The 12337-nt window shown below is 37.3% G+C and overlaps 1 protein-coding gene across 2 annotated transcripts in view; it reads right to left on the bottom strand.

Moving 5' to 3' along the window:
• Positions 1-2601, bottom strand: part of LOC138352364 (uncharacterized) — a 46811-nt gene extending 44210 nt beyond the window's left edge. For both annotated transcript variants that reach the window (XM_069304809.1, XM_069304812.1), the window contains exons 1-3: positions 2096-2601; positions 1075-1280; positions 116-257 (exon numbers count right to left, since the gene is read on the bottom strand). In XM_069304809.1, the coding sequence (XP_069160910.1) occupies positions 116-257; positions 1075-1280; positions 2096-2222 (475 nt within the window). In that variant the 5' untranslated portion in view covers positions 2223-2601. The remainder of the gene's footprint in view (positions 1-115; positions 258-1074; positions 1281-2095) is intronic.
• Positions 2602-12337: the final 9736 nt, after the last annotated feature.

Below are 12337 nucleotides of genomic sequence, written 5' to 3'. Positions count from 1 at the left end.
TATATATATATATATATATATATATATATATATATATATATATATATATATATTTATTATATATGAGAGAAAATAATAGGTGGTGATATATTTATATATTATGTGAACTACTTACACAAAAAGAAGTTAGTGGTGAAGATCTTCTTGTCCTCTTCTTGTATTGTGTTTTTTGGTAGGATACCATGTGTCACCCGTGCTGGTCCTTTTTTGTAATAGATAACGATTGATTCATACTCACAGCCACGCAGATATGTTAGCTGAAAAGCAAATAATATTTAAACAACAACACTATATGGGAAAATGCAACAAAATAAATATTTGAAGCATACCTGGGCATGTGCAATAGAACCCATAATAGAATCACAATACCAGAAATAAATATCTTTGATATCCCCAGAGTCAAAGTTATTCTGTGTAAATACTCTATGCAAATAAAGGGACCTTGTCTATGGAACTCACTCGCTAACAAATTTAAAAACTGTCCAACTTCTGCCATTTTAAAAAATAAAACCAAAAAGTACCTAATTTTATCTTGATAGTTTCCTAACTAGTGCATTAAACTCGCACTGTATCTTATGAAACCCAATGCCAGAATATATGTGCCTAAACCATACAACTTTTCCATTGTAATCATTGCTATCACCTTATATCATGATTGTTATATTGAATGCATATCTTACTATATTATACCTTGAAATATTCCTCAAATTATGCTACAATTTATATGTTGATAACCCTCAAATTTTACTTTAATGTACATAGTAATCTTTGTAAAACTTTCTTATAATGTACAGCCAATTTTTTCCAATTTTGCTTTAAATTGCCTATTCAAAATTATCTGTTAGATTAAGGACCTGCCCAAAATGCTATGTGTGCTAGTGGCTTTACAAGAATGTAAAAACATCAATGCTATGTACTCTCATAATCCCAATGTGCTATCTTGTATATAAATAAATAAACAAATAGTATGTAAGTACTGTACAGTATTATTCATGTTGATTCTATACCTTATCAAGCAAGTTCAGCATAAGAAGAATACAAATGAATACAACAGATGTAGACAAACTTCAATACCTGATTTTCAATCCTTCGTAGAACCCGGCTTGCTGTATTTCGTTCTAAAGCCTTCTTGCCTTTAAGTAGAAAACAGGATTCCTCTTCTTTCTTCATTAATTCTCTACTGTTTCGGAAGTCGCACTGGCAGAACTTGCAAACATTGCTTCGGACATGCACACATTGTGTGCAGTTTGTGCATCTCCTCATGAATTTTCCCTGAAGACCTGAAGGAAATAATTTCTAATAAAATACTTATATTCAAATCACCTATGCTGCAAAAATTATAAGTTAAATTGTTGTTCAAATGTACTACAGTAATTAAATATATTATTTAAATTATGAAATAATCTACATTAACACTAGTGATAGCAATGTTAAAAATTTTAGGACTGCATCTGGAAATAACTTTAATTTTGGATGTGATTAACCATGCTGTAACTCGTATAACAAAACTGAGAGGAGTTGCATCCAACAGCCTGATTGACCAGGCTGTTAATTTCAAGCAAATACTATATTATTGGAAGAAAAAAAATATATATATATCTCCAGTTGGGAGTAAAGTTTGGGATAAAATGTAAAATATATGTAAGATGGCATTGTATACAGGTGTGAAATTATTACACTAAGAAAATTTTTATACAAATACATAGAGCAAAAAAGTAGTACAGGATATTGCCGGGTATATAGGAGATATTGTGGGATGTCAGGGGATTAGTTTAATGTCCGAGGAAAATTCAGTGCAAGGACTGAAATTATACACTATAGATTATATTCAGTAAAGATCCTAATCTATCCTAACCTAACCTAACGCAACTTAACCAAACCAAACCAAGTATCTCAAGTTACAAATATCTCTGGGAATTCGTATTATCTGCTGTTGTAGAATTGACAAAATGGACAGTGTCAACAAAATTATTCCCACATACTCCGTCACATGTGATGGGGTACACATGGGACAGGGACTGAATTGTCCCTGACAGGGACAATTCTGTAACAAATGTTCTAGCATAAAACTTTGTACAGTTTAGTAATTACTTACCGTTTGATGTACCAGGATGATCCATGTGTGCTAAAGTTTTATAGCTGGAAGATCCTGTCGAGATGACTTCTTCAAAGAGACTAACAGCTCCCACACGGATACAAGACACTCCGTACATTGACAACATCGCACACTAATATTTTTACCACTTCGGACACCAACTTTCGATGTTTCGCATATGTGTACGTGTTCCACATTAAAACGACAATATAATGCTATTAACAATTAAAATCTTCTATTTAACAGGCATATAGTTATTAAATGAAGTTTAGTGATGTAATAGACATAATCCGGAGTTGGTAAGGACGCCGCCCGCCAGCGTAAACAACACACCCGAATACCCACAAACACGATACAACGCACAAAACACAACACTTCTGTCAGTTTTTAGATAAACTCCTTTTATATTTATTATGTGAGAGTTATACTTGTATAAAATGATAACTATTATAGGTAAGCGCCTAATATTTAATATTAATCAATAAAAAAGAAGTCAGAAGCCACACGCCTGTCTGTACATGTCTTTTGTGTAAAAGTATTTTGGGCGCTCATGTACTTGTGCGCTAGCTGGCGTTCACAACTGTTCTCGCCTACAAGCATTAGAATTAAACAAACGAATTTATTTTTTCATTTATATACAAGAAGAGAAGGCTACCCTTGAGTCTGTAATATTCATCTGATCACTGGTCTCCCATTTGGTCCTCATTGCTTTATCTTACTATTATTGCATGTCAATAACCGTATTATGCAATTTCAATTTCTTCTATTTCTTTCTTTATTATGCACCCCATACCCATCCCGTGGGCCATGGTGTAAAGGATTACAGAGGCACATAATCGGTTCAGGAACTGAACCCTCTAGTTCGTTTAGCTAAGCAAATAACAATGTTTGACGCTAGTTACAAAATTATTAATGTTGTGTAGCGAGTAGATTATCCCAATAATATACTCGCTCCAAATGCATTGTTAATATTCCTGTCAACCTTTGGAGATGAATGAGGTGAGGCGTTGCCCGGGCAATACGGTGAGGAGTTGCCCGGGCATATAAGCAGCAGGATAGCAAACATTAAAGCAGAGTCTACTTTCAAGTGTGGTCTAGAGCAGACACTTGCGAGATACTGTACCGACGCTCAGTGCGCTCAACTCACACCAAAGTATCACCTGTGTACTTCTGTATATTCGACCAAATATATATATAGTATCTTAGTGTCTGTGTTTATTTGTCACCATACTTTACGTAACAATAGAACCGTTACATTGTTCCCCTTGCCCACATTTTCCCCCTTGCCCACATTTTCTGTCCTCTGTCCCAGATCCCTTTCCCCCTCTCTGTCCCCTGTCCCCCTGTCCCCCCTTTCCATCTCTCTGTCCCCCTGTCCCTCTCTATCCCATTGTCCCTCTCTCTGTCCCCCTGTCTCTCTCTGTCCCCCTGTTCTTCTCTGTCCTCCTGTTCCTCTCTCTGTCCCCCTGTCACTCTCTGTCCCCCTGTTCCTCTATGTCCCCCTGTCCATCTCTCTGTCCCCTGTACCTCTCTGTCCCCCTGCCCACTCTTTCTGTCCGCTGTCCATCATCTGTCCCCCTCCCTTTCCTCCAGTCCCCCTATCCATCTCTGTCCCCTTGTCCCTGTCTCTCTTCCCCTGTCCCTATCTCTGCCCCCTGTCCCTCTCTCTGTCACCCTTTCTGTCCCCCTGTCCGCCCTTTCTGTCCCTCTGTTCCTGTCCTTCTCTGTCTGTCCCTGTCCCTCCCTCTGTCCCCCTGCCCACTCTTTCTATCCCCTGTCCCCTCTCTCTTGGTCTCCTGCCCCCTCTCCTCCCTCTGTCCCCCGGTCCCCCTCTCTGACCATGTCCCTCTGTCTCTGTCCCTGTGTTCCTGTCCCTCTGTCTCTGTCCATGTCCCCCTCTCTGTCCCTGTCTCCCTCCCTGTCCCACTGCTTCCCCTCTGTTCCCCCGTCCCTCCTCTGGCCCTGTCCGTCTGTCCCTGTCCCTCTGTCTCTGCCTCTCGTTTCTGACATTCTCTGTGTCTAACATTCTCTCCCTGACTCTGTCTATATCTATTTCTCTGTCTCGATCTTCACACACACACACACACACACACACACACATATATATATATATATATATATATATATATATATATATATATATATATAAGAGGGAATTGATTACAAACTTGGACTGCCTTCGAGCAGCCTGAGGGCAGCAATATCCCAGGAACATCAACTAAATTTCGGAGACTTGAGGCAAAGTGAAATTCAAACCAGTTACTCCATCTATCATCATTCTATTATGCAGGAAGAACCGCACGTCTATGGGTCATCCAATAATGTTAGTAGACTTCTAGATGTTACCACTGCTAGGCTTAGGCTCGGCTACAAGTACCTCTGGGAGTTTGTAACATCTGCTGATGTAGATTTGACTAAATGTAAACTCTGTCAGCAGAACTATTCACATCCTTTGCGTCATTATATAATGGAATGTGAAAAATCGCGGAATATAGAGATAACACCATCAATAGTGTCCAAGAAATGTGTAAGTACTTCATTCATAATGATGTGCTGCTCGAAATCTTAGCGAAGTATCCAAAATTTGCTTACTGTAGGTAATGCATGCACATGACTGTAAAGCTGCCGCCCAGTTGGGTGGGTGTGCAGCAAGACTAGTAACTGTGTGACTCACCATAGATGTAAAGTGCCTTGTATAGTGACTGTTGTGAGCCTCTTGTTGATCACTTGTGGCACAAAGTTTATTGATGTGTGTATTTGTGTAGGTGATTAGATATGTATATATGTATACGTATATATATATATATATATATATATATATATATATATATATATATATATATATATATATATATATATATATATGTATATATATATATATATATATATATATATATATATATATATATTTATATATATATATATATGTCGTACCTAGTAGCCAGAACTCACTTTTCAGCCTACTATTCAAGGCCCGATTTGCCTAATAAGCCAAGTTTTCCTGAATTAATATATTTACTATAATTTTTTTCTTATGAAATGATAAAGCAACCCTTTTCTCTATGTATGAGGTCAATTTTTTTTATTGGAGTTAAAATTAACGTAGATATATGACCGAACCTAACCAACCCTACCTAACCTAACCTATCCTATATTTATAGGTAAGGTTAGGTTAGGTAGCCAAAAAAAGCTAGGTTAGGTTAGGTTAGGTAGGTTAGGTAGACGAAAAAACATTAATTCATGAAAACTTGGCTTATTAGGCAAATCGGGCCTTGAATAGTAGGCTGAGAAGTGCGTTCTGGCTATTAGGTACGACATATATATATATATATATATATATATATATATATATATATATATATATATATATATATATATATATATATATATATATATATATATATATATGTCGTACCTAGTAGCCAGAACGCACTTCTCAGCCTACTATGCAAGGCCCGATTTGCCTAATAAGCCAAGTTTTCATGAATTAATGTTTTTTCGACTACCTAACCTACCTAACCTAACTTAACCTAACTTTTTTGGCTAATGAAAAAGGTAGCTTTATCATTTCATAAGAAAAAAACTTGAGAAAATATATTAATTCATGAAAACTTGGCTTATTAGGCAAATCGGCCCTTGCATAGTAGGCTGAGAAGTGCGTTCTGGCTACTAGGTACGACATATATATATATATATATATATATATATATATATATATATATATATATATATATATATATATATATATATATATATATATATATATATATATATATATATTGAGAATGAACCATGGAGGTTCGAAACGTCGTGCAAATTATACAAATAAGTGTAATACACTCTATAGTAAATCACTTCTTTTCTTCACCTTAAAAGTACGAAAATGAGTTTTGGAGAACTCCTATTTCAATTAAGCCCTGATGCTAAGAAAATAGTTAGAGGGATAGAAGCCCTAAACCAGAAAATAATAAATACAGAATATGCGGTCATATTCAATGAAACATGTTTGAAAGAAAACCTGCTGCCAGTATACACCAATATAAACCCACATGACCCAGCAGTCCGCAATACAGAGTTTACCTATAGGTATAGGCAAGAGCTCATTCGGCATCAACTAAACAAGAAGAAGGAAGCCCTCCAAACCTTTATAGAGCAGGCGGAGCATCTGTTAAACAAATGGACCCAGTACGACATCCCTATCCAACTCAAGCAAACCATCAACAGTGAACTATTTAACCTGAAACCACAACATAAAACTCTTGTAGAAACAAAGACACTCCGTAAGTTAACATCCCTAAACGGTGGACAGCTAAAAATCCCTCGTCCTAAAGATGGCTACTTTAACCTGACTTCTTATGATCTTACCCAGGACCAACGAGACCTCTTAAATCTTGGTCTAAATTGTCAATTCTTATCTAAACCAAAGATGCATCAAAAACGCCTGGAAATCGAAATGCTTCTGGACGATATCCATAAGCTAGAAGACAACAAAAAAGTCATCACCACTGACACACTTCAAGCTGAACTACTTGCAGAAGCAGGGAAAAAACGAGGAACATATTCATCTACAATCTTAACCCCACGACTCAAAGAAGCAGCGAAACAACTAAAAAATCTGAAAGACGTAACAATAAGAAAAGCCGACAAAACAGCAGCATATGTATTGATTCCTACCCATGAATACATGAACAAAATTAGCGACATCCTAAGTGACGACTCCAAATTTCAACGAATCACGAGGAACCCCGTAGAAGACCTTAAGCGGAAAGTAAACAAAACAATTACAGCAATCAACGCAAAGAAAGGTAGTGTGCATTTCAATAAACTTCAAGGCGACTATGGCTTAGGATATGCCTACGGCAATGTTAAGACGCATAAACCAGGTAACCCACTACGCCCTATAATCAGCCAAATACCAACCCCAACTTATCACCTGGCAAAGAAACTCAATGAACTCCTAACTCCATACACTCCAAGTAAGTTTAGTCTACAATCATCAGCAGATTTCCTAGAATTGATCAAATCTACCCAGCCCGATGGAATCATCGCTTCCCTGGACGTTGAATCCCTTTTTACCAACGTCCCAGTCGACACAACCATAGGAATGATACTGGACAGAGTATACAGAGACGAGAGCACCCCCAAATTAGACATACCTGAGCCACACTTGAAAAGTCTTCTCGAAGCATGTACAAAGGAAGCCCCTTTCATCAGTCCACAAGGAGACATGTATTTACAAATAAACGGAGTAGCAATGGGCTCCCCCTTAGGAGTTTTATTTGCTAATTTTTATATGGGAACCATCGAAGATAGGGTCTTCAGTAGCAGACAAAAACCAACTGTATACTGCCGTTATGTAGATGACATATTCGTAATAGTAAAAGACTCAGATGAACTAATTGACCTAAAAAGACACCTAGAGAGAGAGTCAGTACTCCGATTTACACATGAAAATAGTGAAAATAACAGTCTGCCATTCTTGGATGTACTAATAACAAAAACAGGAACCTCTTTAAGCACCAACGTATATACCAAGCCCACCAACATAGGATTATGCCTGAACGGTAGAAGTGAGTGCCCCCAAAGATACAAAGCCAGTGTTCTCAATGCTTATATTCGTCGAGCGCTTACCCACTGCTCTGAATGGAGCAACGTGAGTAGAGAGTTTGAAAGAGTAACTCAGGTATTGGTGAACAACGGATATAGCAACGCGGAAATAAACGCTGCTATAAGAAGACACTTGGACCATTGGTATAATTCAGAACCTAGAACAGAAACCACAACACCCCCAATAAAATTATATTACAAATCAACCATGCACAGTGAACATATAAAAGAGGAAAGAATAATGAAAGAAATAATCCGTAAAGGAGTAAAAAGCACTACTCCTAACCAAAACATAAACCTGATAATATTCTACAAAACCAAGAAGACTTCCGAACTCCTTATCAAAAACAGCCCGAAGCCGACGGAGAACCCTCTACAGCAGTCAAGCGTTGTATACATGTACACTTGCCCCCACGAAGGATGTAACCTTCAATGTAAGTACATAGGTATGACGTCGACCAAGCTGACGAGGCGTTTGACATGCCATCTTCAATCTGGTGCCCCTAGGAATCACATGAGACAAGCCCATGACATTACTCTAACAAGAGAAATGTTGAACAAGAATACTTGCATAATAGACAAAACCCAAGATTCAAGAAGATTACAAATTCTTGAGGCAATTCACATAAGAATAGAGCGACCTACCATGAACACCCAAATCACGGAACTATTTACTCTACCCACCATGAGAGTAAGGACAAGACAAGAACATATCGATGCCAACACAGAAGACAATGTCCAACATAACAGGCCAATTACACTGGATTAATCTTTGTGTTTAGATAGGAGATGCCTCGTATGGGCCAATAAGCCTTCTGCAGCCCCTATGTTTATCCCTTATGTATCCCCCCATGTTTTCACCTTCACTGTATTATCACCTGACCTAATGCGGGTATAAAATCAACTAGTATATATATATATGTACATGTATGTATGAGAGTGTGTACATGTATATATAATATTAATAATTTTGTAACTAGCGTCACAAATTGATATTTGCTTAGCTAAACGAACTAGAAGGTTCAGTTCCTGAACCGATTATGTGCCTCTGTAATCCTTTACACCACCGCCCACGGGATGGGTATGGGGTGCATAATAAAGAAAGAAATTGAATTGAATTGGTCTGATTAAGACTTTATAACCATGTAATCTATGTTTTGCTCCACTACTTACTGGTTGAGTATGGGGTGCATAACAAATAATAGCCTCCTTCGGGGGCGTCTTGTTTCTAAACGTGTTAGTCTTAAATCCTTTAATCTCAAATCTTGCTACAATGTACCTCTTAATAAATGTTATGTACTCTCGCAACCCAATGTACCTTCTTGTATATAAATAAATAGATTTCAACTGTAAGGGGATATGGTTTGCACCTTGTTATTCTAATAATGGATAAATAATTACAATACAATACAATTTTATTTAGGTAAGGTACATACATACAATAAATATTTACAAGGATTGTTTGACTTATAGGTAGAGCTAGTACATACAATGCCTAAAGCCACTATTACGCAAAGCGTTTCGGGCATGATAAACTTAAATGACAAGCTTAATACTAATTGAGCATAATGAGTAGACTGAAAACAAGAAATGAAAACAGATGAAAAAGCAGCACAAATACAATTATGTCGACAAACAGCGCTCTTTAAAGAAAAAAACAGACATTGGTTGACAATAGAAGGGTAAGGTAGGTTACAGGGAATTTATTAGGTATAGCTTCGCTTTTAACTTAAACTGGTTGAGAGAGGTACTGTCTTTAACATGGTTGGGAAGGTCATTCCACATTCTGGGCCCCTTGATTTGTAGAGCATTTCTAGTTTGATTAAGTCGTACTCTAGGAATATCAAAACTGTATTTATTTCTGGTGTGATGCTCATGGGTTCTGATACAAACTTCTATGAAGCTTTTGAGATCAGGATTGGCATTATAGTTTAGCGTTTTATATATGTATAATACACATGAGAGAATGTGCAGTGACTTAATGTCTAACATATTCAGAGATTTAAGTAGGGGTACCGAGTGATGTCTGGGGCCAGAAATGGATATTGTCCTAATAGCAGCTTTGTGTTGAGTAATTAGAGGACGTAAGTGATTTTGGGTAGTAGAGCCCCAAGCACAAATACCATAGTTGAGATATGGATAGATAAGGGAGTAATAGAGAGTCACCAGGGCAGGGCGTGGTACATAATATCTGATCTTAGAAAGAATGCCCACAGTTTTTGAAACTTTTTTTGATATGTTTAGAATGTGTCCCTGGAAATTAAGCTTGTGGTCAATGAGAATTCTAATAATGGAAGCGCTAATTATATGAACAAGTGCCATGTATTTATTCAGACGAGAACAATAGCGAACACAAACCAGCGCATATACGAACGGAATGGTTTGTATGTACTAACCTATCGTTCATTATTTTAACAGAAACTTGGCTAAATAAAGACTATACCCAACTCTACAACTTAGCTGGTTATAAAGCCATTCATAACTGTAGGCCTAATAAAAAAGGTGGTGGCACAGCTATATATTACCGAGATACATTTATCTGCAACAGTGTTATTAGTGACAGAGATGACTACTGTGAATATACTTTTGCTCAGTTTTCAATTAAATCCCTTAAATCTTCTTTGACTATTGGAGCCATCTATAGATTTCCCAATACTAACATAGCTTCTTTCTCAGACAACCTAAGGAATCTTATTATAAACAACAATCTCAACAAAAACCACATCATTCTGGGAGGAGACTTTAATATTGACCTGGGTCAACAAAATTGCTCTCAAGTTAACTATTTCCTTAACAGCATGAACTCCTGTATGCTAATCCCCACAATCACCAAACCTACCCGAGTCACTCAAACATCAGCCACTACCTTGGACCACATATGGACAAACATAACAGCTCCCCTTGTATCTGGTATAATCTACGACAGAACAACTGACCACTATCCTACCTTTCTCATAGCGAACATGGACATAACACCACCAAAAAGCAAGAAACTTTCATTTAGGCTACACAGTGAATCAGCTTTAGACAATCTTACAGAGGCACTTTACAATATTAACTGGGATTCTGAATTCAATAATACCCATGATATAAATTCATTAGCTAACCTCTTCATCTCCAAAACTCTAAGCCTCTACAACATTCATTGTCCCCTCCTTACCAAGCAAGTAACTGACAAAAGATTAAACAATCCATGGCTCACAAGTGGCATTCTCAACTCAATCAACAAGAAACATGAATATGAAAAGAAAGTTAGGATTGGCCTAGTTTCAAAGGAAGTAGCTAAAAGGTACTCATCAATGCTTACCAGTATCATAAGAAAGGCAAAACTTGCATATTATGTGAATAGATTCAATGAAGCAAAAGGCAACATGAAAAGCACTTGGAAAACTATCTCTAGTATCCTAGGAACTAAACAACACTCACATAACCAAATAAAACTCTACAAGGATGGGGGTATACCGTCAACTGACTTAGAAATGGCAAATGAATTTAACAGTTTCTTTTCATCGGTTGGTGCTAATCTTGCCAGTAAAATCCCACAGACTCAGACACATATTAACACATATCTCTCAGGCAGCAATCCAAACTCTCTTCTCCTTTCACCAATCAGCCCGGCAGATGTTGTGTCCATCATACATTCTCTAAAAACCAAGGCAGGGAACACCAGTGAAATTCCGTCCATTGTGTACAAGAGAGCCTCCCATGCCCTTGCCCCACCCATAGCACTACTGTTCAACAAATCTATAGAGTATCACACCTTCCCTGATATCCTCAAAAAAGCAAGAGTAACGCCAGTCCATAAAGGAGGCAATCCGGCGGACATAAACAATTATAGACCAATTTCAAATCTACCCATTCTATCAAAAATATTTGAAAAAATTATTTACAAACAGCTCTATTCCTACCTCGTAAAATTCGACATACTCAGCCCCTGCCAGTTTGGCTTCCGGTCCCAAAAGAGCACCAATGATGCAATCATTAGTCTCCTTGACATTATCTACTCAGCCCTTGACAAAAATGAGTTTCCGATTGGACTCTTCATTGACCTAAGAAAAGCCTTTGATACTGTTAATCACAACTACCTCTTACTTAAACTCCAGCATTATGGAATCCGAGGCCTTGCCCTTGACTACATCCGATCCTATCTTAGTGACAGACACCAATATGTAACCATCAATGATACAACTTCTTCCACTCTACCAATTACCGTTGGAGTGCCACAGGGCAGCATCTTAGGACCTCTTCTATTTCTTATATATATAAACGATCTGCCTAATGTCTCTAATATTCTCAAACCTATATTGTTTGCTGACGATACTACCCTTATCTACTCAAACCTCAACCCACATACACTAAATAATGTTGTGAATAATGAATTAAAAAAAGTCCACTTATGGATGTCAACGAACAAACTAACATTAAACATCGAAAAGACTTACTACATCTTATTTGGAAGCAAATCATCAAATGCAATTCAGCTACAGATAGACAACATTAACATCAGTAATAAAAATGATGGCAAGTTTCTTGGCCTATTCCTAGACAAGAGACTCAACTTCAGCACCCACATTCAACACATAACTAAGAAAGTCTCTAAGACAGTTGGTATACTCTCCAAAATCAGATATTATG

Source organism: Procambarus clarkii, chromosome 5 (assembly GCF_040958095.1).
Source record: "Procambarus clarkii isolate CNS0578487 chromosome 5, FALCON_Pclarkii_2.0, whole genome shotgun sequence".
Taxonomy (NCBI): domain Eukaryota; kingdom Metazoa; phylum Arthropoda; class Malacostraca; order Decapoda; family Cambaridae; genus Procambarus; species Procambarus clarkii.
Note: the sequence above shows the minus strand (reverse complement) of the source record. Positions and strands in the feature narration are given on the sequence as shown.